At 33.2% G+C, this 26,905-nt stretch overlaps 4 protein-coding genes across 11 annotated transcripts in view; 3 read left to right on the top strand and 1 right to left on the bottom strand.

Annotated features, from left to right (window-relative positions):
• Positions 1–26,905, bottom strand: part of LOC132907254 (calcitonin gene-related peptide type 1 receptor-like) — a 167,051-nt gene that overhangs the window by 58,947 nt on the left and 81,199 nt on the right. The window lies entirely within an intron of this gene.
• Positions 1–26,905, top strand: part of LOC132907252 (UDP-glucosyltransferase 2-like) — a 273,020-nt gene that overhangs the window by 219,815 nt on the left and 26,300 nt on the right. The window lies entirely within an intron of this gene.
• Positions 11,730–19,604, top strand: LOC132907251 (UDP-glucosyltransferase 2-like). The gene is made up of 6 exons (XM_060960163.1): positions 11,730–11,889; positions 12,873–13,301; positions 13,781–14,203; positions 15,313–15,544; positions 16,476–16,701; positions 17,239–19,604. Exons 2-6 carry the CDS (start codon positions 12,891–12,893, stop codon positions 17,513–17,515), a joined length of 1,569 nt encoding a protein of 522 aa, XP_060816146.1. The 5' UTR covers positions 11,730–11,889; positions 12,873–12,890; the 3' UTR covers positions 17,516–19,604.
• Positions 22,131–23,087, top strand: LOC132907268 (UDP-glycosyltransferase UGT5-like). The gene is made up of 2 exons (XM_060960204.1): positions 22,131–22,790; positions 22,903–23,087. Exons 1-2 carry the CDS (start codon positions 22,571–22,573, stop codon positions 22,944–22,946), a joined length of 264 nt encoding a protein of 87 aa, XP_060816187.1. The 5' UTR covers positions 22,131–22,570; the 3' UTR covers positions 22,947–23,087.

The raw sequence follows: 26,905 nt of genomic DNA, 5'->3' as shown, positions 1-26,905 counted from the left end.
AGATCTGTAACTGAGTTTCGAATTTTTACTTTAATCCCCCTGTTCCTGTTCTATTTGCGGTTTAACATAAGACACACTAGTTGGTGCCAACACATTAGGATCGACTCGATTAAGGGATCGCAGGAAATGCACCGATAGCAATTCGCAAAGGACGGGATCACGGAGCATTCCTATCATACGCGTAAGTATGCCATCGTAGAGTTTTAGTCGGAAAGACTGTTCTGCTGCTGCTCGCAGTGGTGGAGCGTCCATGAGGATTTCTCCACGTTTTTCTTTTTTTTTTTATTTTGGTTTTTTACAATTTGTCCTTATGGACATTTGGTAAAGTGTTATATCTTATTGGTGAAAAAAAAAAATAAAATAAAAATAAATATAGCATGTGGGTGGCTACCCCCAGCGGGGTGCCAGCTTCGTTTTTTCTAAGTTATATCTTTTATGTTCTCCACGTGAAAAAGAAAAAGAAAAAAAGATTGTTCATATTGTTCATATTGGACAATGACTCTAAAGTGCACCATTACGCCGGAAAATTTTGCTCTCGATTCACAACCTGCTAAAATATCTCGCTGTTTAATTAAATCCAATATCGTAACGTATGATCGAACGTGATATTAATGATCGAAGAACGTTAAACGATTAACGAGCTTGAACGTCGATCGACGTTAGCGCGCACATAAATTACGATCGTCGGTGATCGTTTGTCTGACAAAATGTTTGGCCATTTGCAAGGATAATCAAAATGACGGTGAAACGTACAAAAATGAATAATATGCGCTTTGGAGAATCCTGCTGTATAATACCGTGCAATTTAAACAAAATATTACGTATTCTGATCGAAAACGATAAACATTGATGTTTAATACTTCGATTGCCACGTTGGTCATATATGACCGGTCACGCTTTATCCTGTGACGCCACGGAGGTCATCGATAACCGGAGCGCTTGAACTTCTTACGATTATAAAAATTGAATGAAAATTGAGAGTTAGGGCATTTTGAATATAACCGATAAACAGAAGATACTTTGAAATAAAAAGTGCCCCATTGAACGATTAAACATTTTTATTAGAACATCGATAAAAAAAAATGAGAACAAATCTTGCATCTAACGGTGCACTGTGTTTGCATCCATATCTTTGAGGGGTGATCTACGAATATTATTATAAACACAGCTTAGAAAATAATCGTAAATGCTGCTTTACAATCATATAATTGAAGTTAGAAGTATGCACATACTTTACTGTTATATATAGAACGAGGAAATACCGTTTACTAATATCATCTACACGTTTTAACGATATATTCTGCATGTTTTGTTTACGACGAGATAATGAATGCAAATGGTTTGTTGAAATAAACAAAACCTTGTTACAATATGTTGCTATCAGTGTTACCAAGGCGCCACGGTGGTCACCCGTGACCGCCAATAAGATAAACGATCCATTCGGGAAGAATGTTGTCTTACCTCATTAATTTGTTATTACTTTGCTATTATATGCTATTATATGCGACCTGAGCGAAACTTGTAATTTCGGCGTGGCATTCAAAGTGTTAAATTATATCCGGGCGAATGGAATACTGATAGATAGAATATATATTGTTTAGACGACGTATAGAATCTGGCGTGGAAACGAATGTTATCGGATAACTATGAAGAGGAAAGTGTTCATTATGATTTATCGATCAATTAAACATTCGAACGAATAGTAAAGATTTTCTGAAGGAAAAAATGACGCGAAAGGAAGACGAGTTGATCGCAAGAATTCGTTGAACGTACTTGAACTTGCGTTAAAATGAAAAAAAAAAAAAAATGGAAAAATCGGTTTCTAAATTTTCCTACTTATTCGGCATATAATAAGAGGAAAGTGTCCATTATGATTTATCGATCAATTAAACATTCGAACGAATAGTAAAGATTTTCTGAAGGAAAAAATGACGCGAAAGGAAGACGAGTTGATCGCAAGAATTCGTTGAACGTATTTGAACTTGCTTTAAAATGAAAAAAAAAAATGGAAAAATTGGTTTCTAAATTTCCCTACTTATTCGGCATATAATAAGAGGTTGTAAAAACTGCAAAACATTATTTATCGACTATTGTACTTTAGTCCACATTTAACGAAGTGGAAAGCAGCCTAATCTGTGAATAATGCAAATTTGTCGTAGGATAAGATTTTATTTTTTCCTTTGTCATATGGTATCGCGAAAGTAACCTCGAGCTACTTAAGTTTGTAATAAGACAATTAAATTTGAAAGAAGAAAGGAAACTTTCAATGGAAAGCTAGTGAAAACCTTGAAAAACGAGTAAATGTATATAATCAGAATCGATTGGAAATTAACGAGCCATCGCGTTTAATAAGTCGAACAAGCTGAGCGCGAGCAGAGATCTAACTTCGAAATAAACGGAAATAATATTTTTTTTTTTTTTTTGCTACACTCAATCAGATCCTCTGAAGGATTGCTTCTTTCCTGTGTTCGTTGTATGAAAGAGAAACAAAGAAGAGCTATTTTTCTTCGTGCTTGAACAACTTTAATCTCTTTCAGAGGGTATAATACTTTGTCATGAAACGACGATAGAAATAAATAAATCGAGGAGTGGGTAATTCGTCAATCTTTTAGAACGTATTTACCGTTTTCGTATCATATAGCCCAATTTAAAATAAGAAATAAATCAATATTGATTATTTTATATATTATTATTAAATATAGTCTCTACAAAGAAACCACATGTAACTATTTATTCCGACAAAACGAGTGGCAATCTTACAAAGTAGAATAGCATAAAAGTAACTCATTCTTATCTCCTCGAGGGAAAATGTCTACTATCTTTTGAGTCATAGAACACTAAACATAGCGTATTATCTTGCAAAACAATGAATATCTTCCTCTAGATGATAATTTAATGAGAAACTCGTTTGTATAGAACAGAAAAGTTTATCTCTCTATATAGAATGAACGAAAGTAAAAGTGGATAATTAAGAATAGATAAACATCGGGGACCAAAGTTCTAATTTAGCTGCAGGAGAATGTAAGAATTGATTTATTTGAAATATCCCATGTTATACAATATTTGTAATCCAAAGTAATTCAATTACTTGATACTAAAAAGTAAATTCAGTACGAAATACATCATACAGCACAGGTTATCCGAAAAGTTTCTTTCGTTTTATAAGGAAATAATAGACGCACAATGTTTTTTGTTTTATATTACTTTATTGAATTGTGCACGAACGTAATAATAGAAATATAAACGAAACGGATCATACCTAATCCAATAAAATAATATAGAACAGAAATCGTTGTTCATCTGTTATCACCTTATGAAACGAAAGAAACTTTTCGGACAATCTAATACTTCTGAAAGTTAAGGATGGGAAGTGTATATTGTTTTTAAATATCCTGGCAACTAGAAGATATATTACAAATAAGAAATTTATTTCAAATATTCCAGATCATATTTTTTTTATTTTATTTTGGTTATTTTACAATTTGTCCTTATGGACATTTGGTAAAGTGTTATATCTTATTGGTGAAGAAAAAAAAATAAAATAAAAATAAATATAGCATGTGGGTGGCTACCCCCAGCGGGGTGCCAGCTTCGTTTTTTCTAAGTTATATCTTTTATGTCCAGATCATATAAGGTAATCTATGATGTCGTCCAACTTTTTGACCATGAATAGCGAGAGAAGGAAAAGTATAGCCTGTCTCTCTCTCTAACCGTTCGAACCGTATCAAAGTAGAGCAATTATTGGTTTTCAACAAATATAGGAACTGCATTTACTCGAAATTCAAACAGTCGCAGCACGCGTGTATATTGTAGGTTGATAAGCTCCGTGAAATTCAAAGGAAAAGCAAAATGGCCTATTCATCTTTCGACTATGTAACAAGTCGTTAGCTTCGAACGCTGGATATGCTTTCGAGCGAAGAACAACGCGACACGCTGGCCAGAACAATATAATATACAGCGGTACGTATTCTTGATTAATGTGAACGTCACCTATTCCACTCGCAACTTACATCGCGCACATGGTTGCATTTTCCTCGAGAAATTGCCGGTCGAAACTCGTAATTAACGTGACTAGGAAGCCGATTACCTCTCGCCATGTGACATAGTTTCCACGTTAAAGAAAATAAAAATAGAGGGCCAGTCTTTGGGGACCACGTTTCCTTATGGCACGTGGATTTAACGTGCCACGATTTTTCACCGACATAGGGTTGAAAAGAAAAGGATCGAAAGAGTGTAAAACGAATTTTTAATATGTTCGCGGATGCAAAAGATGACTAAAGTGTTTGGAATTTAATGTGAGTGTAATTTTTCATGTTTTAATCAAATATTCCGATATTCCGATTTCTCGCAGAATTCGTAATTTTGTCGGTACATTTTTCATTTTCTATTCGGACGCGGAGTGCGTTAAAAAATATATTTTCAAATGAATTTTAAGCCGCGCTGATCGATGGAACTCGATTGATTTATAGTGGCTACCTTTCTCGTCGGTTCTTTCTCGTATAAAAAAAATTGTACAATAAATTCCGTCACTGATAGGTATCGTGACGAATACTTGCTTCACCTTGAACAAAAATACGTGCAACTCTTTGAATTATTAACGACAGATAGCTAAAACCAAGTCCAATTCTCATGCGTTTGTTTACTGTTCGTTATTAACGAATTAATAAAATATTGAAATTAATAAAAGTTATTGAAATAATTTGTCGCACTAGCGATGCACAAATTGTCATTTTAAGATAACATATCATTTCGTTAGAAATTCGAGCCGAAACGTTATTTAAGTAAGTTTAAAGCGTTCGTTAAAGAGAGGGAAGCATAACACGTCGTAACGTAGGTTTGTTAAGAAAATCAATATTTATCTAGTCTGTTTTACTTAATATTTTATTACGCCGAGATTTGTTAAATTTAACCACATTATTCATCAGGATTATCTTATTAATCATCAGAACAAAGAAACGGGAAAAGTTCTATCCTTTTCTCCTTATCTTTCATTTAAGGGCTTTCGATTCTGATTATAAAAGGCTCGCGAGTTTTTATGCATTCTCGGGGACTTTAAACGTACAAAAACGAATAAAACGCGCATAATATGCAAAAATATTGGAAGAGAGATAGGCGCTTACTAGATTTGAAGGGGGACATTTTTATCTACTCGTTTCTTTAATTATATTCATAGAAATATACAGCTACGTAAGTATCCGGACTTTTATAATTTTCGCTAAAATACAATTTAAAAAATTTTAAAATACAAAAATACAATAAAAAATACAATCATGATGTGGATGAGAAAGAAGGAAGTGCCAACGCGTTAACGATATTTCAATAGAGCGAGAAAACGGGAATCTCGGTGAATTTCGAACGATGGTCCCTCGTGTAAGTGGAAACGTCCCATCGTTGCAACGATAAATCTCTTCGACGACATTGACTCTCACGAGTCTGAAGAATTATTGCCCGAACAGAACTTCGTAATTCGCCAATAGTTCCTTTTATTGCATTTTTTGTCTCGCTGTTCAACGTGATCCGTAGCAGAAGGGATTAGTTCGGAAGTAATTTCACGTACGATCAAATCACGCGATGATTTATTCGTTGGTTAAGAAGATTTAAGGCTTAAAACGACACGAAGTTTCGAGCTAACAAGAGTATCCTTCTATATCATATATCTATATAGATCATATTCTATATGATAACGTCAGTCTTCAATTATTTCTATTTTAACGATCTTAAGTACTCTGTACTTTAAACTATGTTTAAATTAAATAAAAGATGTTATTAATATCGCATATTATTATTAATATATAATTGATTATTCAGCAGGTGTAACGACAAATATCAAGTTTAATTAGCCAATTATTTTAGAAACAAATAGTGATTAAATTTATTTTAAATGTTAACTAAATATACGCCAATTATATTTAATCACCGATCACTGATCGAGTTTATTATACAGAAGTAATTAAATTGCTCCGGTGAATTTGCGATTGAACCAAATCCTCTATTTGTTACATTTATAGGAATAACAGGCAGGTAAATTTATGTTCGTCCCTGAACCAATCATTCTGTGCTATATAACAACAAAACACATCGTATTGTAATCAGAGCAGTATATGGAAACGAACAATAGTCTGACAAAGGAAAGTAGGGGGAAGAAGTGGAACTTTTATAACTGATATAGGACGACAACAGAAAATTACAAAATACATATAAATAATGGGGAACTAGAGATAGGAATGGAATTAGCGAAGGTTAGAAAAATGTTTTGTAACAACGTAGAAAGTCAACAATATCATTAACTTTCGACCTACGAGATAACATTGTATTTCGACTGGTATTTACAGAGCACTGTTCGATAAGGTTTAATTGATTCGTGAAAAAGAACGAAACCATATGTTGATAATTTTGATTCAAAGCGCATTATTATCGTCGACCTGTAAAATCTAGAATAGCCGACTATACAGGGTGCTATCGAAAGTTATCTACAAGCGAAAAAGGTAAAAAAAGAATATAGAATGAAATTTGTTCGTAGGAAGCTTAGTTTCCGGAAAATTCAAGTTTGAAAATTTATTAAGTATACTTAAACTGGACTAATCATCTATCTGTAAACGTGTTTATAAACAATACGATTTTATTCTAGATAACAAAAAGAAAATAAGCAAAAAACGTAGAATACAATATTTCCGTTTGAGGCTTTATTTTCAAGAAAATAGCAATATAGTAACCAATAATGTTAATAGTACTAATCCTTTCGAACTCGATTTTCTCCAAGACTAAGCTTCGGATGAAAAAAAATGTTATTCTATATCTTTTTCTTATTTTTCGTAAAGATCACCTCGTGCTCGCTTGCGTATATCTTTTGGTCGCACCTTGTATAATACATAAAAGATATAACTTAGAAAAAACGAAGCTGGCATCCCGCTGGGGGTAGCCACCCACATGCTATATTTATTTTTATTTTATTTTTTTTTCTTCACCAATAAGATATAATACTTTACCAAATGTCCATAAGGACAAATTGTAAAATAACCAAAATAAAATAAAAAAAAAACCTTGTATAATATTTACATATAGCAATCTCTGTCAATAGCAATGTGTGTAACAATGTGTGTAGCAATGTGTATCAATCTTTTATTTCATACGTAATTTATATTCATTAAATGTAATAGATTTATTATTTTTTATCATTTATTGTTCATATCTATGTTCGTGTTCGTGTTCATGTTCATATTATGGCGCGTCCTGTCGTATGTTGATGTTGTTGTTTCACTTCAAAATTAATTAATGATAATTAACACGTTCCAATGTACGAAATGTGTATATACACGTTTATTCCATAATTATTTAATTATGTTGATCTTTAAACAATACAGTAACGTATTATATAATATACATACAGACGATATAGTCAATTTTATGCTTCTTATCATAATATTTGTATTGACAAACAACATATTTGTATTAACAAAATTGTAAATTTACCTTCCTATTTTTCGCTACTTATTCTGTTTCCATTATTCTTCTCACATTGTTCTTCCTGTTTTTATCGTGCTCCGTATTTATTCTATAAAAATACACAAAATCCCGTATCTCCCTGTGTATTAATGGCCACGTACTGGCATATTTTATTTCCTCTAAATTTTTATATTGTTACACCGTGAAATATATTTATCAATGCCTCTGTGCTTTTATTTAGAGCAACAAAATTTCGCCAGACATCAGTGTGCACGAAGTTTAACATAATTTACTATGTACACCATGTGTTTACTAGGATGTAGAGACTCAATATGTGTCGTGGTTGCGATAAACTTTTTAAACGACAACACTTTATAATAATTACACTCAACTATACATCCATCGTTTTAATACCATTCCTTTTATAAATTGATTAACAATGCAATTCGACAAATTTCGTTATCTCATACAGCACATAGTTTTTAATAACAGGTTAGTAAAGGTGTTTTTTTGTTTATTAACTAAAACATACTTTCATCACTACCAGATGATTATCATAAAAGCTACCTGCGATATTCAGAAATATTTTTCTTCCAGTCTATAAAACACACTGTGTTATTTCAATTACGAATTGTATCTGTATATCGTCTACTTTGTATATTAACAGTAATATACACATCGGGTGCTTCGTTTTTAAGAAAATCGACTTTTGAGATTTGACGAGCATATTTTAGCTTGGTAAGTCGAGACCGAAGAAGAATAAATAATCAATCAGGCTTTAAACTACATTTGAATAGAAGTAGAATATAATTTTTCCATAAGATGCTTCATTTTCCAGAAGAATAAATTTTTAAATATATTCTGCGTAAAAGGTTTAACGTTTATAAATAGTATAATAAAATTATACAACATATTTTGACGATGTAACGCCGTACATGATTTTAAGTTTAATTAATTACTTGATCGGCAGATTAATTGTTTTTACGATACCTAAACTATCTTTTACGCTTTCGTACTTACCGCGTTAAAAATTCGAAAAAGAAAATAAAAGTTACGATACAGTTCACAGTATCCCGAATAATACTTTGCAACTTCGATTAAACGGAACACGGATAACCGACACGTCACAGTACTCACGAATTTCCAAACTCGATTTTCTCAGAAACGAAACGTCATATGAAAAAATGTTATTCTACGTCTTAGACTTATTTTTTAACGTAGAACCAAATCCTGTTCGGTTGTACTACGATTACATGCGGATTTTTTATTGACAGAATCCGCAATCATTTAGTTGCCAACCCGATATTTTAAAACCTTCGCATTATTCAAGATAATAAATATTTCTTTGACTTTACGCGATAACTTGCATCATAAAAACGACAATATATTTGCATAGTATAATTTATAATACAGGTTGACAGTAATTATAGCACAAGGTTACTGACTACGATATTCCATACTAGGATTCATAATTTATTCTTATTTGCTAACACGAGCGAGTAAAAATTGTAACTCATGCGATAAATTATCCGATAATTATGACAAAATGGTCACATAATTTTCCGTAGTAAAGAAATAATTGAAAACATTCTAGAAATTCTATCTGCAACACTGGCGTATCCGCCAAAATCGTGTTACGAGATATTCAAGATTGAAACTAGCTTCTTTTTTTTTTGTTTGTTTGTAGAATCGAGATATTTATGAAAAAACTGTAAATTCGATATTGCGAAACTTCAGAAAATGACATTGAAAAAAGCGACTATTTTACTTTCAGCAAAAAGTGACAAAGCTTTGGAAAAGTGATTTTGGATGCCTTTCGATTCAACAGTCGCTTGACGTTTAAATAAATCCAACAAACAGCTTGTACGAGACATTATAATAGACAGTAAATCCATATATTTCTGTTTCAGTGAAAAATGAACGAGATAAAATTATTTTACAGCGAATATTATCCAGATGGAAACCAAACGAGCATCGAAAGGAAAGGAACACTCGGACGTGTTAAATGGATCGCCCATCAAACGAAAATTAGAAAGAAAGAAAGAAGAACGAGCGCTAAAACAAGCTAAAAACAGAGAAAATCAACCAGTAGAGACAAACCAAAGGCTAAGAGAAGAAGGAAAGTTGTGAAAGATTTGAAAAATTTAGAGGAAAGCGACGAAGAAAAAAGAAAGAATATTCTGCATAGTTTGCAGTGAAAAATATGTCCCTTCTTCGAGGGAGGATTCGATGAACGTTTAAAATGGACACACGAAGGGACGCTCTGGTGGCAGCAGTTTTGCTATTGATTACTCTGTTCAACAAATTTTAATTTCTCTTCTTTTTTTTTCAATCTTACGATCTTTAATACACGATTCTTGTAAACTTTTGTAAACTGAACAGAAAGCTGCAAACGTTTGTTCTCAGTTTGTTTCTATAGACCGTTTTCGAGCAAATCAATCTTGAAAAAGATTACAAATTTTCAACTTTGGAGATGTTTTGTGCTTTTATTGTACAATACTCGGTAACAATGGTATTCAATGTCGGCGAGTAACAGCCTCACGGGTTTAGCGGTTTTGTTACACCGAGCGGCAGGCAACCTCCGACATTGAGTACCATTATCGTCGCTGTTTGTGTTTGCTAAATTTGTTCCCTTTTATGTGTGATACGAAACGTGATTTTCTAATTTTTCCCGATGTTTCTCATAGCAAAATATCTGTCCTGCAGCTTTCTATGGTTAGATCCTCTTCTAGACTGTTAATATTCCAAGTAAATTGAAAAACGTAAGCAAAAATATTTAAACATATTTAAATATTCGTCTCGATAGCAACTCGGTGGCTGCTACTGTAAGAGCACGAAACATGTCTGGAATTATCTATTGTAATTTGCAAAATTATTTCCCTGTTGAAAAATACTATTTACGATATTTTTACGAATTAACGAACCTCATTTGTAATAAACATTTGTAATTACCTGAAATACTTTGGAGTTACGGACAGCAAGGTTTTTGTTAAGATTATGTAAAATTTATGTGTTTCTCTGATCGTTCTTGTAATTCATTGTTTTATTTTGTTTATGGAAGAGAAGTGCTTAACAAGTAAACATCGTTTGACGAGTATACACGTCAAACAAGAACTTTATTACGATGCGTTTGACGTGTATACTCGTCGTCGCTGGTATTTATTTACACACTCCACGATCTAACTCCATGAGAGATTTCTTTGAACGTTGATACAAAAATTCACTCTTTCTCGTTTCTTTTTTTCTTTAAACCCTCCGTCGGTAATATAGATATTATTTACTAACACGGTCGGTATTATGAATTTTACATGAAGGTACGCTATTTCGTATCAAACGAATATTACAAAAAGTTGTCGTAGGATTTCGCTCGTAGGATTATGATCTTTCGAAGAAAAACGAAGAAATTTGGCGCGTAAGAAAGTGTAATTATTCTTTGACCTATATTTGTGAGATTTTCGAGTGGATTATTTATTATTGGAAAATGATACGAGACTCCAAGGAAGAAAAGCTCTATATTTCGAACTTCCTAACCTATGTATATACTATGCTATTATTATTAAGTTATTACTATTATTAAGTATATTAGGATTAAGAATATTATATTAAGAGATTGCTACGTATACTAAAATAAAAATAATCATGCATGCAAAAAACATTTGGCAGAAAAACGACGTGAGTGGAAAATGGGTCGCTGAAAAACACTGCTTATCTTACTCGTGATATTCAGAACTGAACCGAGCGAAGTACAGATTTTTAAGCGCGGGAACCACGGGATCTGGCATCTTCGTTTCGGAGAAATTGGACGATGAACATTTCGCCCGGGTCTCGACACTCGGCACCTCCATAATGCCGATAGAGGATTAATATTTAGACGACAACGAAAAATAACTGAAAATGTTTTTCCTCTACTGTTATTTATATCGTGTAGCGTAACGTAACGAAATACATTTTTGTTCATGTTCGTATATTTATTGAAACTATAGAGCTTAAAAATTAAAATTGTAGGATATGCGGATCTTCTTGCGATTGACCTCTTGTATAGTTCTTTCGAACTTCCCTATTTTTTCTTACTTATTTACCTTGTAAATACATGTGATTATCCTATGTTAATTAACAGCAAAGACATACACGATATACTTATCTGTAATACACTGCTACATGTCAATTTAATTAGAACACATATAATACGAACATATAATGTACACGCGCAATACAGAGAAGTGTGTTAACACATGCAACGATAAGGCAAATGACTGATGTAGCAAAGTACTTAATGTTAACAGTCGCAAATCAACATCGACGAAAGACACAAGCATTCGGAACCTTTCGTCTCTTGGTTACGTTGTAAATTCTAGTTCAAATTCGAACATATATATGGTATTCGAGTGAAATATTACTATAGGAGTTACCTTTTAGTTGAAGTTGCGAACTTTTTAGTGAACTTTGGTGAGTTTCTGTGAATTTCTAATATTTTTCTTTTTTCTTCTTTTATCATGTAAAACGATGTGACGAAGATGTAACAAATTTGAAGTCTATTTTTAATTATGTATATGAATTTTTATGTGGCTGGAAGCGTTTAATTTCTATTAGCTCATTAGATAGATAGATATTTTCATCGTTTCGTTTACAGATTACAGAGGGTCTCGTTTCTATGATTTATTTTGCCACTATTTCTACTTTATATCTGGTAGTTACTATATGACCGACTGAAGTACAAATTCGGTATCTTTTATGAGCTGTGTTACAAAATTATATTAATCAACGAATACATATTTATAATGCCTCGAGCTAAACTTTTATTAATTTAATCTATTAAACTGGCGATTATATAAGTGCAATAAACTTTACAATATTACTATATATAATATATTTTATAAATATATTTTATATATATTTTATAATTTTATTTATATTAAATATATTTTATATATTATATATAAATATATATATTATATTTTATAAATTTTAAAATATTACTTTCTGGCAAATAAATTTTTTTTTAACTTTCTACTAAACTTCTGAAGTTCATTAATGATGTGAATACGATGCGAACACGAATACGACTGTAACCTTCCACTTATGATTTTGATAATTTCAAACGATAAACGGAGATAACACGAACTGCTGAATTGTAAGCGGCAGAATTACTACGAAATCTTCATACATAAATAAAAATATCGCTGTTTCATGTAATTTCATCCGTTCGAGTAAAGTGCCACTTCTATTAAAAAAAAAAAAAAAAAAAAAAAAAACAAAGTTATTTGTCCAACTCTCAAATTTACGAATTTCCAAATCTCTCGAATTTTCAAGTTTCTGGACTTTCGAATTTTTGAATTTCCAAAAGTTCGTGTTGTCGGCGTATAAAATATTTCAAAATTAAAATCTCGCAAAAATATAATTTAATTATTTCAAAGAGGATAATTTTACAGGTATCAAAAGAAAAGAAAATGAAGCACCAGAAAGCATTGTTCTGCGTGCTAGTGGCTCTGTTCATACACGCGAACGATGCCTCCAGAATTTTGGGCATCTTCCCATACAATGGCAAGAGCCATTTCAGGATGTTCGATGTTCTGTTCAAGGAATTAGCAAAAAGAGGGCATCAAGTCGACGTAATTAGCCATTTTCCATCGAAAACTCCATTGGCTAATTACACGGACATCGTTGACTTAAATGGAACCCTAAGAACCATGGTGAACGGTTTAACCACGGATTATGGAAAATATATAGAGCGATCAATAACTTATTTCGTAGCTACAACTTTTGGTAATGATCTGTGTGATCTAATGAGACATGAAAGAATGCAGAAATTCATCAAAAATCCACCCAATGATCCTCCTTATGATCTGATTATCGTAGAGGTGAATATATTTCAAGTCAAAAGTAACGATTCCGAATTTCGATCTATCTTGTCTCTCTCCGCGGAATAAAATGTCTAAAACATAAATAGGACAAATTTCCGTAAATTAAAACATTTTATAAGACATAAACGATAAAAGGCGATAAAAGACGTAACGATAACAAAATGAAGATAATACACGGTGTAGCAAATATGAGTATTTTTCTATTCATTCGTCAAATATCTACTTAGTTACATAGAAAAAAAAAGTCTAACGCTTTCGTTGCAGAATTTTACAGATTCGACACGGTAAAACGCGTATTTAACAGAACGTCGTATTAAGACAGCGAAAGCGTTAATGACACTTTACTTCAACCGTGTAATTAAGTACTTCGCGATATATCTCAATTCCAAAAACTTGTAAAACGAACAAATACATAAAGTCTGACAGATCAGACGAGATAGAGTTTGCAACTCTAAGAAGATTAATGTTTCTTCCAGTATTTTGGCTCGCCGTGCTACATAGGATTCGGCCAACTTCTGAATGCGCCAGTGGCCATCATCATATCGTCCATGCAAATGTCATTCATCGACGATATGATGGGAAATCCTACGAGTTACGCCTTCCTCTCCGGTTTCAACAACAATAATGCCGTGGTAAACACGTTCTTCGATCGCCTGTGGAATTTCTTCATCAACTACAAGAGTACATGGATATTTCAGCACTACACGGCTGAACAAACCGACATGGCGAAGCAATACCTGGGTTTACCTAATCTACCCGACATCAGAGAATTAGAGAAAACTGTATCGTTGGCTATAGTGAATTCGCACTATAGTTATTACGGAATTAGACCGGTCACACCGGCAGTCATCGAAGTTGGTGGATTACATGTCGGAGCAGACAAGTCAAAATTAAGCCCGGTAATGTCTTGAAAAGTTTCCTGCAACTTTCTTCCAGCATTCCTCGAAGGTTCCGTTAGCGATATTTGAAACTTCCTAAGGATTTTTTTAACTTTTCTTCGTAGTATTCCGTGTAAACTTACTTCCGAGATCCCTCTGTGACCTTAGTTTTCTTCGAATTTTCCTTTGAGAATCCTTTAAATCATTCCTTAAAATCTTCCGCTGCAACTTCATGATATTTCTTTTCTAAAATTCTTATTAGCTTTCCGTCGATCTCTTTCGCTGCTGCACTGCAATTCTTGGAAGTTTAAATTTTCTCCATCCTGTACGTATTGCTATCCCGTATTCATTCCGAACCTTTGAAGCAAATTACTCGCGTTATATTTACGTTGTGCTTTTCGCAAAAGTGGAATCTTCTAATCGTGGTTTGTAATTGCAGGCATTGAAACCTTATCGAATGAGTAATGAAATGGTCTCTATCGTCTTTCTATAATTCTATGACCAATATTTATGGCAATTAGGCATCAATAATAAGAAGTTATATATATATTGTATATATATATTATATATAATATATTATAATATATATATACAATATATAATGTATATATAATTATATATATTATATATAATATATTATAATATATATATATACAATATATAATGTATATATAATTATATATATTATATTATGATATATTATATATATTGTATAATATATAATATAGATATATTGTATATATTATAAATTTATATCATAGATAACTTTCCCATTAACAAAATACTATAAGTCATTCTGACAACTACATAGCGCATGAAGAACGTTTATCTTCGTACGAAGTAGCATGATATTCAGGTTTTTTCTAATTTAATCGATAAAGTTGCAGAATACATTTTTAAGAAGCCACGCGTACTATCGTTTTGCATGTTATTGGGTTGGCAAACTGTCATTAGGTGGTAATGACAAAATTCGTAATTACTTAGTTGCCACCCCAATAATATCTGGAGGAAGGCAAGTAGAAGCAACGTTCGACAGCCAACGTGTTAAATGTTTGCCAAATCAAATTTAACGAAACGATACGATAACAGAAACGTCGAAATAACATTGAATTGGTGTCTTGTTGATGTAGAAACTCAAGGAATGGCTAGACATGGCAAGCCACGGGGTGGTATATTTCTCATTGGGCTCGCTAATGAACATCGAAACGTTGCCAACGGAGACGATATTGCAAATTTACGCGTCGTTCGCGAAAATTTCACCGGTAAAGGTTTTGTTGAAGAGCGCCAACGCAACGAAGTTACCACCTGGTTTACCCAATAACGTGCTGACGTTGCCGTGGATTCCTCAGGTTGCGGTGTTGAGTAAGCGAAACATATCCTTCCAAAAAGTATTCTCAAACTGCCATTTACGAGTTTGTACGGGCAGTCTAGTCTAAATTTATTCACGCAAATACCTTTTAAACTATGCGTTGAAATTCTTCATTCATCGATTGTTTTGTTTCAAAGGGAACGTTTTACGAGGATCGCCAAACACATTTTTCTAAGTAGAGGTGCTTTCGAGATTTCAACGCGTCTTTCCGATTTTTAACGGAACTACGATTTGCTTTTGTATGCCATTCGATGTAGTTTTCAATTCTCTACAAAAAAGTATCAAGGTACTTGTACCTGAGGGATAATTCAGTGTTCGTTAAATTGAACGTATAGAGAACCAGAAAAACATGAATGTAAAAGCGCAGCTTTATCAAACATCTTACCTTGATGCTTTTTTATGGAGAATTAAAAGGTGCATCGAACGACGTACAAAAGGGATTTATAGTTCCATTAAAAAAAAAAAAAAGCAAAGGATACCTTGAAACCTCGAAGGCACGTCCGTCTAAGTAAAATTTGTGACATAACCCTTGAAACAAGGTAAGTTTTATTTTTTTTTTTTATATATTATTATTTAATTTGTACTTTACAATTTGTTCAGCTGAACATTTGGTAAATTAGTTTTACTTGAAACATATATTTCGTGTAATATATTTAGAATATATTTCGCGTAATATGTATAGCGTAGGAGATATTTGCGTGGATTGATTAAAACGAGATACACTGTATGAAACCTGTTCGATTTTTCGTTAATATTTATTGTTAATATACTGAAAATTGATTAAGAAATGCACGAATTCTAAGGAAACTTTGTTAAAGCTAGAGTCGCAAAACGAGGTTCTGAGATCATAACGATTCTCAGATATGCTTAGTTCTTCAATCAAATCAGATCAGATTAAACAATTATCGGACGTATTTTTCACAGAACATCCAAATATGCGAGTATTCGTAACTCACGGCGGCCTTATGGGAACCCAGGAAGCTATCTATTATGGAGTTCCTATGATAGGAATGCCGGTATTCGCTGACCAAATTAAAAACATCAACATTTTGGTTGAGAAGAATGTGGCAGTTCTAATAGACATCGATGACATTACCGAACATACCATGGACGTTGCGTTGAACGCAGTTTTGTACAATCCCCGATACAGGTAAAGTTTCTTATACGATCGTTCCAACAATTTTTCAAATAATCTCCTCTATAATTAATATGACAAATATTTCGAAGTCTAACGACATTGACAAGATATTATCTGATTGTATCAAATCCTACTCCTGATACTGTTATTAAAACGATATAAACAAAAATATTTGGATCGAATCCTTCGTTTAATTTTTTAATTTTCGTCTCGATTAAGATTAGTCGTATTATCTCGATGATTTCAATATGATTAAAAAAGCAAAGTGCTTTGAAATGAAAAATTTATATAATATAATGAATAATAATCCATCGAGAAATTTCCATATTCGGATAATAATCTTATCTATCTCAGTAAATTTAATATAGTTTTTTTATGTTACTTACTGTTATTTTAATATATCTCGTTATTTTTCTCGTTATTTGATATATTTTATATGGAAAATTAAATATACAGTCCTTTAAATTTGAAACATATAATATAAATTCTCAAAAAAAAAAAGTAGGGCAGGAAACAACCACTGTCTGATACTGTCCATTATTGTTTCAGAGAATCTGCAAAGACAATGTCGAAGATGTTCAGAGATCGTCCCATGACCGCGTTAGACACAGCTGTATACTGGATCGAATATGTGCTGAGAAATGGGCCAGATAGCTTAAGATCAGCCGCTGTGAAATTACCTTGGTGGAAGTTGCATCTACTCGATGTTTTCGTCTTCTTATTTGCATGTTTCACATTCGCAATTTATTTATTAATAGTTTTATTAAATGTTGTATTAGCAAGTTTCCATAAGAAGGTCGTTCGAACAGAGAAAAAGTTGAAATGAGAAACGGGACAAAGAATATCGGCAAAAGCCTTAACAGGGTAGAAGATTACGCGTTTTTTGCGAGGTGTACTTTCAAAGAAACGCGTCGTTAGATAATTTTCTTAACAAATTCCCTTTGAGAGATGCAACGAGCTTTTGCCTTTTCTATGTAGTTGGCTAATTTTTTACGTAGCAGAGGAAACGATAAAACTGAGAAGCACTGAATAGCGAAACGATGAAAAGCTTTTCTTGAAAAGGACGCGCGTTCCACGCGGTCAAATTTGTCGATACGAAATTTTGGCGAAACGACCGCGCATTCGTGTAAATCGTACTCTGGCGTTGCATCTACATACAATGGGATATTCTGGATTTAAATCGAAATCAAATAATTTATATTTCATTTATAAACGTCCTTTAGAAATATACTAGAAATATACTTGAACATCGTTGATATAAATTCCTAGACAATTTTATTCAACTTCATTCTGTTACACTGTGCCAATACCTCGCGTGGTATCTGTTAGATTGTCCGAACAGTTCCTTTCGTTTCATAAGTGAAATAATTGATGCACAGCATTTTTTGTTTCATGTTATTTTATTGAATTATGTTTGATCCATTTTATTCTATTACCACAAAGTGGATCATACATAAATTCGTAAAATAATATAAAATAAAAAACGTTGTGCACCAATTATTTCACTTATGAAACGAAAGGAACTTTTCGGACAACCTAATATATAAATACCTTTGATGCAAATTTCATCGCGAGTTGACGATAAATGTAAATCGATACACTGTAAAACCAAGAATACAACATTCCTGACAATTAAAGAAATGGGAAACGTGGGAAAGGAATCTACGACAATAAAGGACGCGTTACGCGCGCAATTGAGAACAGCAACGAAGAGCCGAGCTAAAGGAACTTAACGATGAAGCCACTTATAACTCGATTAAACGAGCCGTTGGAAGTTTGATCAAGTATAATTAAACATGGACAGGGCCACGTTTAATCGTATTAAAATTACGTAAACATTTGACAAGTTCTCAAGCAGTTTACCGAGTTCCCATGCCAGACACTAAACCTTATTCATCCGGTATCATTGTACGCTTTAGCCTGCGTAAAATGGGACTGCAACTTCCGACATTCTCCTTACCGACCAGCTAAACCTGGGGGTGGTTTCTTTGAATGTTACACGACATTAAGAAAAGTGCTTTCATCCGAAAACAATTTCACTTTTGTAAATAGTCGAAAAAGGAACAAAAATACCATGAAATTTTGGTAGTTGTGTAGAGTTGCGACATTTTTCATCATTCGGCTCAACGAACCATTAATAATGAGCGTTCACAGAGCACGCGATGTGGAAAATTAACACAGCAAACTTGGTGATAAATAATTCGGACGCAAGGTCGAATGTTCCTTTGAGAAATATATTCGAGACAGAAAGCAGGGAAATGCCTATTGAAATGGCCAGTCTTTCTGTAATTAACGAATTTGTTTGCGAGAGACAGAGTTTTATAGCACGATTAATGGGAATACTTATGATGGATTGCTTCTTCGTTATGAATAATGGAACTGAGATAATGGAATTATTTTTTGAAATGTCCGATGATCACGGAATTTGAGAATTTGGAGATTCAGAGGATGCGAGAGTCAAAAATTTGCAGATTTTAGCATTGGAAAATTTGCACAGGCAGACGTTTGCGAATTTGAGACATTAAGTGGTCAGAAATTTGAAAATTTTGATATTGGAAAATTTGACAGATCGAACGTTCGAAAATTGAAGAGCTTGGAAAATTATAACATTGGAAAATTGAAAAGCTTGGAATATTTAAAAACCTTGCTTTCGCTATAATTATGTTTATCAATGATAAATATAGAAAGAAAGTAAACACAAGTAAACGTTTTCTAAATATACTCCTATTATCTAAATTGTCGTCGTTTGTGTACAATTTATGCTCTATAGAATTTTCCTCTTTGTACTTTCTTCGTTTCCACCAGCAAAGTATATAATCGAAAGCAAACCACGCAAACTATATAATTATAAGTAAAAATGAACAGAAACGTGAGAATGAACTCTACTCGTTGTTTTCTTCAAGATAATATTTTAATTGCATAATCATGTGACTATCTCTTCCTCTAGACTCTACAATAATTATGACGAAAGAGCTACGCAAAAACACAATCAGCCTTTTACGAATTCTCTTAACAGACGTTCGCGCAATCCATGAGACGATAATGGTTCATCCTGAAATATTAATACATCTGCTGTTCATCTAGCGCATAACTGAAGGTAAATTTGTATTATAATATGAAAACCTTGGAGTTCTTCGGTTCTATGAACCTTGTCGAGATTTATCTTCAGTGCCGGGTAATTTTTTTATTCGAGACGTAGCGGAGTAGATTAGCTGGAAAGTTGACCTTTTGTGAGATACTTGAACAGCGAGTTACATATTTCCAACTGTATCTTGAATCGAAACGATTGGAAAATGAAAATAGACAATTATGTTGCTAATAACATAAAACAATCGGTGCTGGGTTAAGATTATATTTCGAATGTTTCAAATTTCCAAACTTTCGAAGCTTCTGCTTTGCAAATTTTTAATCTTTTACACTCCCAAGTTTTCCGGTTTTCAAATTTTCAAACATTTCGATTCCGAGTTTTCATATGTTTAAATTATTACATTTTCCATGGTCTATTGATGTTTGATTAAAATTTAATACAGATAAATTTAATTTTATCAAAAGATTGGAAAACGCTTAGAGGGCAATTGAATATCCTTTGCAGATATCTGGAAAAGAGAAAGAAAAGGAAATGAAATGTCAGAAAATACTGTTCCTACTGTTGGTGGCTCTTTTTATTCGCGTAAACGACGTTTACAGAATTCTCTGTCTCTTCTCGTTCAATGGAAAAAATCACTTGAGAATGTTCCATGCCCTGTGCAAAGGACTTGCAGAGGAAGGGCACAAAATCGATATGATCAGCCATTTCCCAACGAAAGTCCCGATCGCTAATTACGCGGATATTATCGATTTAAATGGAACGAGAAGATGTAGTGAACAGCTTTAGCGTACAACATGCTAGAACGATACAAACAGCGATAACGTATTACACTGCAACAAAATATGGTGGAGATTTCTGTGAATTATTAGGCCACGAAAAGATGCGAAATTTCGTTAAAAATCCACCCACTATACGATCTCATAATCTTGAGGTAATTAAACCTAAACAAGATAAGTGTTTAACGTTATGACTGAAGCATACAACTCGTATTCCTATTATCCATATATTTTATCCAAAATTATTCAAATCCTCAAGAACGCATTGTTTCAAATTTATAAAATTTCTGAAATTGTGAATTGACATGAAAAATAGTGATACGGTCATTTTGCTAGTTCCAGTGTTAAATATATAATTGTTGGATACCGTTCAAATATATTTGTACAATATCAGTATCCACTTTATATTAATATAACAAGTAGTAATTAATTGTGAAATAGGTATTATTTTTTTATGTCGCATCAATTGGAATTTTTCTATATTTTCCTTTTTTTTATGTAACACTTATAATCGCATCGACCATCAAAGTCATAAGCGACTTGGCACAGTTACGTTTATCTATGTTGTCGCACAAATAAAGACTGGACAATTTTTCTATCTCTATACTTATCTATGGTTTTACATGATACATATAATAAGAAACCATACATCGTTATAAACATATATACATATATATACATGTATATATATAATATATATAATATATATCTATATATAATCTATAAATATATAATATATAAATATATATAGATATATATCTATATATATAATATATATTATATATATTAACATATTAATATTTTAATATATATATAATATATATATACATTATACATATATAGATACATTTAGTATTTCCATTTCCATAGTTGGGCATACGTTTCAATTTTTTCGACGAATGCAATTACGTTGTTAATGTTTTCGCTCGAGTTCACGATTTCACGAGTATTGTTTTCGATTTTCAATATTTTTCCAATGTCTGTTGAGTAGCCGCGATAGAACAGCATGCGTTAATTGGATTTGTTAGTATACTTGGAGATCTACTCCTCGATCTCCGATTTTACCATTAAGAGGTTGGAATTTCATCGCTAATAGTATCTATTCGTCCGCAGCACCTTGTGTCGCTGCGCTACTTAGGTCTCGGCCAACTTCTAGAAACACAGCTGGCCATCGTTATAAGCTTCCTGGAGGCGCCTTACGTCGACGATTTTACGGGCAGCCGATTCAATTTCGCCTTCTTTCCCGAGCCATAGTGGAGAACGCGATTCTCGACACATTTTTCGATCGAGTTTGCAACCTGTTCGTAAACTTCAAAGAAACGCTGATATTTCGCCATTGTACGTCCGATCAGACTGAAACAATGCGGAAATATTTGGCTGCGGATTTGCCAGATGTCAGACAATTGGAAAGGGACGTGTCCCTGGCTTTGGTGAACTCGCACTATTTTTCTCATGGGATTAGGTCTGTTGCTCCGGCGGTGATCGAAGTTGGAGGATTGCATATTCAAGGCGACGAATGCACGTCGTCCCTGGTAGGTTCATACAGAGACTGACAACTCCTATTGTTGTATTTTTATATCTTTCTGTTAGTTCTTTCATTTTCTAGTTTGTCATTTAAACGTCCCATATATTGCGATTCGTTCTACGAAAATTCCAATTTCACCAGCTCGTAAATCATCGCCGTCGGAAGATTTCGTTAATTTTGTTCGCGAAAGGATATTTGGAATTAAAAAGTAATCGTCACAAAAAGAACAGATGGGCGAATATAAATTATTTATAAACAACTGGAATTTATTTCTCGAATTTATGACCGGCCAACTTGACGTACGATCGTGACAATAATATTCTGAATCTTACTCTCTTTCATATCCTTGAAGGAACTTTTTCATTTCGCTCGTGTTATGTCGACTATTGTAGGAAAGATCTATGAACCGATATAAATCAGAAGTTAGCTTCGCGGGTTTATAACGTACAACAAATCGTATCTCCCCCAGTTCCTCGTGTCCCAATTTAGGAAATGAACGATTGGCTGGAAACAGCCAGCCACGGATTAGTGTACTTCGCGCTAGGTTCGTTGCTGAACATCGAAACCTTGCCATTGGACACGTTGCTGAGCTTGTACGCGAAAATTTCACCAATAAGAGTCTTAATGAGGATTACCAACGCGATAAAATTGCTTCCTGGTCTGCCAGATAACTTGAGGATACGATCTTGGATTCTTCAGATGTCGGTACTAGGTGAGTAATTCCCAACGGATTTAACGCCTACTTTTTCATATGAAGTATGACAAAGTATTATCGAATTTCTCGAACGACATAGAAATACACGAGTGTTCATAACGCATTGCAGACTTATGGGAACTCAGGAAGCCATCCACTATGGAGTTCCAATGATAGGAATACCGGTGTTCTTGGATCAGATGAGAAACATCGATATCATGGCTTACAAGAATATGGGAGTGTTATTACGTTTAGAGGATCTCGATGAACGTTCCATGGATATCGCGCTAAATGCACTTTTACACGATCCTAAATATAGGTAAATTAATAACATTTTCTACTATTTTTTTAATATCGTTACTCATATTTGTTAACGTTACTATTGCACTATGTTATTAGAGGATTTTATTTATTCAGAAATTTTAGAAATTAGCGTTTCCAGTGATTTCTATCCTATATGATAAGTTTATTGATAAATGGATCTATTTATAATGGATTAAACATTGGTTATTTAATGTGAATTATTGGGTTGGAAACTAAGTGATTGCGGATTTTGTCATTACCACCTGATGACGAAACCGGTAATCATTTAGTTGCCAGCCCAATGAATACAATAATCTGCTACAGCTAAGACAACTAAATGGATAATTCACAACTCACAATTAATAGTTTACAGCTCATAACAACTCAACTCTCGACTGCTCGTATCTCGACTCACAACTCGATTCTCAATTTACGACTCCTCACAACTCGACTCTCAGTTCTCGACTGCCTGTTAATTCAACACCCCTTCACCCTTAAGCATCCCTTTGTCTTTTCTCATAGCTCCACCAGGTACATGTCCCGCAATCGAATTCGACCGAGGGACCGACAATACATTGATGGGCCGCTCGGTCCATTAAAGTTTCCAGACCCTTTTGGTACTTACGCTTTTTCGCAATATCGTTTATGGTTCACCCGATATTTCTTAGGCAATCTGTCCACGATACTACATTATTAACATTATTATTGATTACTTATAAAAACTTGATTGATTACTATTGAAAACTTATAAAAATGAATAGGATGAAATTTGATTAAGTTTTCTAAATTTTCGTGATTAAAAATAGTTGGAAAAAGATCATCTTGTTATCCTTTAATTGTCAATTTCGAAACTAGACGGATCTTTCTAATTGTAGGTAATGTTACGTGTAATTTTTTCTGGAATTTTAGTATCAGAAATATATGAATCTTTGTTTGCTAAGTGATATTCTGTTATCGCACCAACCGATTGTTGAATTTGTGTCGGTACTTTCGACCGTTTCGATTCAGTTTCTAAAGATCTAGAGGAGCAAGTTCCATCAAAATTTTATTCCCATTTGTACGAAGAATATTCCAAATATAAAACTTTAGAAAACAATGTCTGCATTATAATTTATTCAATGATTTCTTTGGTCAGCTTGGAGCCCAAAATTTGATCAACGCTAACTTTACCAAGCTCGGTCAAATGACCGGTTTCAAAATTTAATTTAAAATTGTACTTTCATTGTCATTTCCTTTCTTCATCTAACTTTATGTAAATTCTTATATCAACAAAAATTGAGAAATTGATTAATCAGCTCACGTAAGAATTTACTTAAAGTTGTAATGGATACTTGTCAAAAATTTATTTTTCTTCTTCCACGCTTTCTCTTATTCCACGTTTTAGAGATTCTGCGAGAAGGATGTCGCGAAAGTTCAGAGATCGACCATTGAGCCCTTTAGATACCGCAATTTATTGGATCGAGTACGTGATCAGAAATGGGCCAAATTCTTTGAAATCTCCCGCAGTTGACATGCCCTGGTAGAAATTAAACTTAACCAACGTCATCATTGTTCTAATCGCGTGCTTCATGCTCACCCTCTATCTGTCATTCGTTCTCATTAAAATTGCAATTACAAATTTCTATAAATTAAAAACCAAAAGTACCGCCGAGCGGGAAAATAAGTTAAATTGAATCCTTTTCAGAAAATTAAATAGGCCAACGTGAATTACGATACGTGAATAATTTTAAATAGACCGTACCCTTTTAAAAAGATTATGTTATTCTTTTTCACCTCTTTTCGTATGAACGTGTCGGTACTAATGTAAACCAAATTCATAACAATAATTTGTTCCTGGTAAAACAACAATGTGTTTATTTAAACATCGTCTTACGTGTCCTTGTTTTTCTGTCAAAAGTAAATTACATCCTATTTTAGCACATAAATTGTAAAGTCGTAATCGATATAAAAAAATAAAATAAAAAATTTGTCAATGTATCGTCGCTTGGAATTGATAGTGGCACAGATAAAAAAGATGTTCTTTTATTTAACTGACAGTTCACGTTATGTTTTTAATTTTAGAACGATATAATCTATATTTAATACATCAGTTTTGCGTCAGAAGGGAAAATATTACCTAGGTCGCTATTAACGTGACTTTATTTTTGTAATAGACGTGTCCATTCTTAGTCGTTTCGTAAAAGGTTGTACTGTTCGCTGCAGGTGTAAGGTTGTACTGTTTTCGCGGATAGCGGTGTATCTCGTGTTAAATCAGCCTTTTGGTATCGTTCGAGTGATCCACGAAGGCTTCTTTGTGAATTTTCAAAAACCATTCCTCTAAAATTTGTATTTTCTTGCATAGCATATACACAAACTGCAATGCAACGCTATAATTTCATAAGTAGATAAACTTCTAACGGGGAAATATCACGATTAACAGACTGACGATTAATAAAAGATGTGTATGAAAATCACTGATGAACCGATCTAAGGATTTCTATAAGAACACGTAAAGATCGCGTGGTAATTACGATCTTTTTGATTAAAATCGGCGATAAGTCGCCGTAACAAAAAACAGGAGACGCTTTTCACGGAAAATGTTTTTGGTTTTGAAAGTTCGTCCTTACGAACGTTTGGCTGAAAAAGATCTTCGCTGTGGAAATCCGCGTGAAACTGTGGTTATACGTGTTAAGGTTATTCGGTGGATATGTGGAATTAAAGAAATGCGTGGATAAATCGTAAGGTATTGAAAGTATATATATTGTGAATAATAAAGTACAAAATGGGAAATACAATGTAAGCCGATCCAAATCCTCTTGCTAGCAACGTTACCTTGAGACTGAAAGAACCGCCGAAACCAACGTCGCACGTGTACCATTTATGATCTTTCCTCGATGCATTCTTTTATCTCCGCGCTATCGATGACCTTAGCGCTTGAGAAATCGAAGACCAGATGTAGTGTTTTCTCAGAAGTGACGATTACTTCAACAATACGGAAGACGGATAAGCGGCAAGCGATAGGCGATAAGGCGACAGAAAATAAGTCGATGGAATTTACACCTAATTCTGTAGATTTATATTATTTAACTATTTTAACTGACAATTTTTTACGAATTGTTCTGTCTAAATATGAATTCTGTGAGGTATCTTGTTGAAGAGATACAAATGAGAAATTTTACTCCATTTGTCGTCTACTCTTACGGTCGATGTATTTACAGCAGAACGATCCAAAATCGGATAGCAGCGATCAATTTGTAGAAAGTGATCGTTAACAAATTTTGAAGTACCACGTAGAAGAAAATGTCTGATACGTTATAAATGAAAATTACCGGACGAAACGGAAAAAGGGGGCTCGATGTTCGTAAGGATATGAACAATTTTATAGTAATCCGTTAATAACTCTGGCTGTGTTGAGTATAGATTACATTTTATTGAATTACATTTTTGATAATAATAATAATATAATATATTACATTTTATTTAAGCATGGTGAAATAATTCATCGCGCCTTATTTCATAAAATTCACATAAAATTCCTGACACGTGTTTCGCTGTAGCCGAATATTTTGTAATTCGAATACTATACCAGAGTCAAAATCGAATAAAGAAATAATGGAAGCGTTAACGCATGAGTTAAGCTTTATCCGACAAAATTATTATCGTTAAATTTAAGTATTAAAATAAAAATTATCGTGTATCATAGGTCAATGTGGTGTATATATCTGAAAATGTGAAATGTCGGTGAAACTATTAGAATACGTAGTGTTATGACATCAAGAGTTTTTTCTTTTTTTTTTTATTTTATTTTGGTTATTTTACAATTTGTCCTTATGGACATTTGGTGAAGTGTT

Source organism: Bombus pascuorum, chromosome 5, assembly GCF_905332965.1.
Source record: "Bombus pascuorum chromosome 5, iyBomPasc1.1, whole genome shotgun sequence".
Lineage (NCBI taxonomy): Eukaryota > Metazoa > Arthropoda > Insecta > Hymenoptera > Apidae > Bombus > Bombus pascuorum.
The sequence above is the reverse complement of the archived record's forward strand: the minus strand, read 5'-3'. Positions and strand labels throughout refer to the sequence as shown.